This window comes from Triticum urartu, unplaced genomic scaffold, assembly GCF_003073215.2.
Source record: "Triticum urartu cultivar G1812 unplaced genomic scaffold, Tu2.1 TuUngrouped_contig_4550, whole genome shotgun sequence".
NCBI classification, from domain to species: Eukaryota; Viridiplantae; Streptophyta; class Magnoliopsida; order Poales; family Poaceae; genus Triticum; species Triticum urartu.
Genome location: NW_024115147.1, coordinates 1 through 5,974, shown reverse-complemented (window position 1 = coordinate 5,974; position 5,974 = coordinate 1). Strand labels below are relative to the sequence as shown.

Below are 5,974 nucleotides of genomic sequence, written 5' to 3'. Positions count from 1 at the left end.
AATGTCATGACACAGTCGTGTGGGTGGGGGGGGGGGATAGCAATTAACTGCTCATATTGTTAGTTAATCAGCAGATATTTGTAACAATGGTTGATTTATCATAACACGCTGGATAATTTATTGGATGGGAGGCCCATGAGCGGTTGCGCGTGGGCCGGTCAGTGCGTGTGAAGGACGCAGGTAGCAATGGAAACATAGCCTGACTTAATATGATCTATTAAACATTGTTTTTTTTCACTTAACATGGGCTGGTTGAGTTGGCTAACCGGTCAAGTTGTGCTCTTTTTCTGCCAACCTGAGTTTGAGTCCGTGCGGCAAGCACGAACCGTTCATTTATTTTTTTGACGAACCGTTCTTTTACTGCAGGTAGATTGTACTAAAAGTTGTTCCATTCCATGGCTAATTGATGATTGACCACCAGATTTATTCTGTCGATAGGCAAGAAACCTTCCTTCGTTATTTCTGGAATTCATTCCTCACACTTTGCTAATTGATTCCGGAAACAACTTCCTGTTACCCACAAAACTTAAAGGCATATATAAATTGGAAGGATTCGATGCAAGGGGCCAAGGTGGGACTAATTTTTTGTTGATTTATCATAACACGTTGGCTGATTTATCAGATAGAAGGCCCATGAGTGGTTGCGTGCGTGGGCTGGTCCAGGCCATGCAAGCCTCCGTGCGTGTGATGGCCGTAGGAAGAAATGGAAATATAGCCCGGCTTAATATGATCTACTCCCTCCGGCCCATAATGTAAGACGTTTTTTTACACAAACGTCTTACATTATTGGACGGAGGGAGTATTAACCATTGTTTTTTTCACGTAGCATGGGCTGGTTGAGTTGGCTAATCGGCCAAGTCGTGCTCTTTTCCTGCCAACCCGAGTTCGAGTCCATGCGGAGGCACAAACTGTTCTTTTATGTTTTTGACGAACCATTTTTTTACTGTAGGTAGATTGTACAAAAAGTCGTTTCATTCCATTCCATATTTCTCTTTCCAGTACCACTGGAATTCACTCTCGCCACTAATTTATTTTGTGGAGAGGCCAGTTTCCATTCCTTATTTCTCTTTCACATGGATAATTGATGATCGAACACCAGATTTATTCTGTGGATAGGCAAGAAACGTTCCTTCCTTATTTCTGGAATCATTCCTCACCCTTCCCTAATTAATTCCGGAGAGAGCTTCCTGTTACCCACAAAACTTAAAGGCGTATATAAATTGGAAAGTATTCGATGCAAGGGGCCAAGGTGGGACTAACTTTGTGTTGATTTATCATAACATGTTGGCTGATTTATCGGATGGAAGGCCCATGAGCGGTTGCGTGCATGGGCCGGTCCAGGCCATGCAAGCCCCCGTGCGTGTGAAGGACGCATGAAGCAATGGAAACATAGTCCGGCTTACTATAATCTATTAAACATTGTTTTTTTCACGTAACATGGGCTGCTTGAGTTGGCTAATCGGTAAGTTGTGCTCCTTTTCTGCCAACCAGAGTTCGAGTCCGTGGGCAGGCATCAACCGTTCATTTTTTTGCCGAACCATTTTTTTACTGCGGGTAGATTGTACTAAAAGTCAAGGGTGTTACTGTAAAATGTCGCGACGGACCAAGAATACCTATTCCCTTTATTAGTAGAAGAATAGAGAAGAAAATAAATATATATAGATAAAGGATGTAATAACATCTTATATTATGGAATGGAGGGAGTACTTAGTATGACCACACATAATCATGACTTTATAGTTAATGTTTAAACCAAAATGACAAAACTGCTAAATCCACACTTTCAGCTTGGAGCATGATGGATTGATGGCAAATGCATATTCAACAAAAGAAACCCCTTTCGAACTTGCAGCATGGGAAATGGTTGCTATTCAAGATCACAAATTAGGGTATTGTAGCACATGTCAAATGATAATCAAGCTTTTGAGCTTACCAATGCAGTAGTCAAATTCAGTTCTGTTTATAGAAACATACCGGACTTGCTTCCCTAAACTGCCATCTCTCGGTTGTTCCTATTTTTTCTATGAACAAGCAACTTAGTTAGTGAACCATTTAATTTCAGCATGTGTTGTATTTTTAGTGATATATGGTAGACTGCACGCTAATATAGGCTCCCTGTATTCTGGAAATGTTAGGACAGCTTAATCCGGATTCTGAAGCAATGAGTACCTGTAAAAAGGCCATGGTGGAATCTACATCTGTTGTGAGTTCAGACAGACTGAGCAGTTTGCCTCCAGAGATAAAGGGCGACATCCTCTCCCGTTTGAATGTCGAAGAAGCGGTTAGGACTAGCACCTTGTCAAGTACTTGGAGGGATGCATGGACTAATATGCCAAAAATATTTCTGCGTGATGGAAATTTTGCAAAACCCAAGTTCGTCACATTAGTCGATATGGTGCTATCACTCTACAACGGAACTGTAGAGAAGTTCGAGATTTCAGGTAGCAAAACTTACCATGACGAGTTCGGCAGGTGGATGCTCATGCTTTCTAGGAGATCACCAAGATCAGTTAGAATCGAGTTGAACTCTGGGCCAGGGTATAGGATTCCCTCATGTCTATTTTCTATCGGCGATTTGAAGCTTCTCTACCTGCAAAACTGCATCATCAGGTTGCCCCGGGTATTCCAAGGTTTCAAGAGATTAACTCACCTCAACCTGATAAAATTCTCCTCCACAGACTTGGACATCCAAAATCTGGTCTCGTTTTGCCCCGTACTGAATTATTTGAAACTGTCTTATTTTGAGGGCATCAACCATCTAAACGTTCAAGCTCCTAAACTGAAACATATTTATGTTGTCGGGGACTTTAAAGACATTAATTTTGATGCCCCCAATTTGGAGGGGGCCGTTCTCTTTCCTTATCACAAAGGTAAAGCATATCATTTGGATCCAATTGCGCTTCACAAGGAAAGCTATGTCAAGCAGTTATTGGGAAGCCTAAGTGACATCAAAAGCCTTGCAATTAGCGGCTTTTTACTGATGGTGAGATATTATTACCTCCAGCTTTACTATGGCCTTCTTTTGGATCCTGACTAATCAGTGTTGCCATTTCCTTTTTCTTCTCTTTGTTCGTGTTGCAGTATCTATCAAAAGGTTTAATACTTACGAACCTCCCTGCCGTGTTTACTCGCCTAGAGAGTATTTATCTTGCAATATGCTTTGGGGACGAGCGGCAACTCTTGGCCGCTTGTTCATTGTTTCAGAATGCCCCTAACTTAAAGAAGCTTGACATATGGGTATGTATGCCTCCAGTAAATCCTCTCCCTCGCTCAGTCATCCAATCAATGTTCATTCTTGTATTTATGGCACCTAATGAGTTGTGGAAAAAAAATGCAGAGGCCCTCTTCGAGCTCATGGGTTCAGGATCAGGTTCAAGATCAGGCGAGCATTCCAGAGCTTACCATGCAAGTGCAATTGGATCATCTTGTAACAGCCAGTGTGAAAGGTTTCAGGGGTCTGGACTGCGAAGTCGATTTTGTGGCAAAGCTACTGAGCTGGGCACCAGCTCTGGAAGAAGTGAAGATAGAATGGAAGGGTAAAACAGAGTGCAGCATGGTTCTTGCCAAGCTATTAGCTCTGCCGAGGGTTTCTCCCAGGGCCAAGGTCATTGTTACATTTTGATAAGAATGCATCCCTACAGTCTAGAGAGCATCCCCCATCATTTTGCCGGTTTAATTTGCAGCCAAGCAGGACTATTTCAGCTTTCTTTATGCCAAGACTAGATGGTGGTTATATATGTGTGCATTGACGCAAATCATCAGGCAGAGGGAGTACTTATTGTGCTATTAGTAAGTGTTATCCTTTGTTCAGCCGGGGACACAAGCCGCTGTTGCCCTTCCTCAACCGTGTCAGTTCGGCTCGTCCCGTCTTGTCCTGTTGTTCCGCGTGTCGTAAATTCCTGATTCTAGAAAATATAAGAAGTAATGAAATATATAATGACACCTTCATCCTATATGAATAAGAATGAAGGTGTGAATCAAAGACATGAAACTGTACCTGCTGCGTGTGTTTGGAAAGCAAAGCATGTATCAGATTGGTTCCAGACCGGAACGAGTGTTCAATGTTTCTTGCTTCTCCTATTTCATTTTTTGTTGATAAGTGAAATATTTCTATATCTCTGCCGCCTTTAATATTCAGCTATTGTGTGCTTCAGTATTATTCACTGGTTTCTCAGGTATTGATCAAATCTCGCTCTTGGAAAGCCTGGATTACATTTCTATATATTTATGAGTATATAAATGGAACACAGATATGGCCATTTACTTGCTTTCAGATATATAGAAACGTAATACAAATAGGAGCACGGGTGAAGGAGTGAACGAGTTTCACTCGAGGCTCCAGATGCTTGTGTTATGAAGAAAAAAATAAAACCATATCCAAACAAACAATCCCTAGGATGAGGAGGCGGCCGGAGAGGCTTGGGGGTCCATTTTGCCTGTTTATTGAACGGACGCAGCGTCAGTACTATCTTCCCGCTCATGATTCAAGGACAGCTGGTCCACATCCGGCGCCACACGAACACGAGCCGACGGGCGTCAGTACTATCTGTCTCTCCGGCCGCCACCTCTCCATTGTCGGCCAGGCGTTCCTGGTCGCCCTGCCCGCCTCTGATCTCCGCACGAACGGCCGCAGCGCGGGAAAGTGGGGTTGCACTTGTACCCGGCCGCACTATGCTCTCCGCGTCATCAAGTAATGCAATCTCCGGTAGCACATCCCCTTCCCTCGTCACTGAAGATTGGTAACATGCACCAACACAAACACCGTCCTCACAAAAAATATGATCTGAATACTTTAAGATATACAGACTGAATTGAGTGGAGAGACATTAACATAGACCGTTCTCAGGATTGACCACACACTAAAAGCGGCAGTACTAATAAACAATACAGGGTTCACAAACACAAATCAAGTACTGAATAATAGTACTTACTACAGACAAGCAAAGTTGCACTAACTAAACTCTGCAGAGTATTTCTTGCCACCGACCTACGGGATGAACCCCGCATAACTGACTAGGCCATGGACTTCGTGTGAGATGTCTACATGCACCATCAGCATCTTGTCAACCTTGGAGAACCTAACAGAGTGGTCTTTCCACTCATAACCATACTGATGAAGACATGCCGCATCAGATTTGTTGGGAAACTTTACAAGAACCACACCCTTCATAATCGAAGGCACAGCCAGGAAATTGTTGTGGTCAAGTACAGCCTCGAGAACATGCCTGACAACAATGCTACAGGAAAACACTAGTTCAGGACACGTGGCGACAAGGACACGGCAGCTGGATAGTTCAGCAGTAGAACTCATCATCAGATCTTCCAGTTTACACGGCATGACTTTGAGAACTTCATCTCCATCGCGGACCTGGTTCTAATTCAAACAGAAACCATATTTTATTACTACCTCCGTTTAGAAATATAAGATGATTTTCGATATTATACTCCATATATGACTACATATACGCACAGAAATGAGTGAACAAAGACACTAGAACATGTCTTCAAAGGCATGAGAGCAGAAGGATTACACGCAATATGCATAACACAGGTTACCGAAGCAAATATACCCTCTTAAAAGGTAGCATTGATGTTCATAAAGTACTCCCTCCGTCCCAAAATTCTTGTCTTAGATTTGTCTAGATACGGATGTATCTAATACCTAAGACAAGAAATTTGGGACAGAGGAAGTAGTTGGAAGTAATATATAAGAAATCAGTGTCAACCTCTCGCATGTTTTGGTCAAAAGAGGAATTTAGAACCGTCATTTGGCACACAAAAATCACATGCAAGATCACCCAGAAAGTTGTACTACTAGTACTAGTACTGCGTGTTAGATGAAAAAACACGATCAAGATCGAGAAAAAGCTCGTCAAGAAGAGATATTACCTGGGCTTGCTTAATGAGGGATCCCGTAGAGGGGGGCTTGGACAAGGCGATGGCTTTGAACTTGTCTGCGGTAGTCTCAGCGGGG

The 5,974-nt window shown here is 42.8% G+C and overlaps 1 protein-coding gene across 3 annotated transcripts; it reads left to right on the top strand.

Moving 5' to 3' along the window:
- The first annotated feature begins 21 nt into the window (after positions 1-21).
- LOC125527989 (F-box/FBD/LRR-repeat protein At1g13570-like) lies at positions 22-4,115 on the top strand. Of its 3 annotated transcripts, none has more exons than XM_048692501.1 (4): positions 22-438; positions 2,141-2,983; positions 3,082-3,237; positions 3,338-4,115. In XM_048692501.1, exons 2-4 carry the CDS (start codon positions 2,162-2,164, stop codon positions 3,620-3,622), a joined length of 1,263 nt encoding a protein of 420 aa, XP_048548458.1. In that variant the 5' UTR covers positions 22-438; positions 2,141-2,161; the 3' UTR covers positions 3,623-4,115. The 3 variants fall into 3 exon arrangements, with proteins under 3 accessions (XP_048548458.1, XP_048548457.1, XP_048548456.1); XM_048692500.1 differs by having other exon boundaries at positions 22-1,462; XM_048692499.1 differs by having other exon boundaries at positions 22-2,983.
- Positions 4,116-5,974: the final 1,859 nt, after the last annotated feature.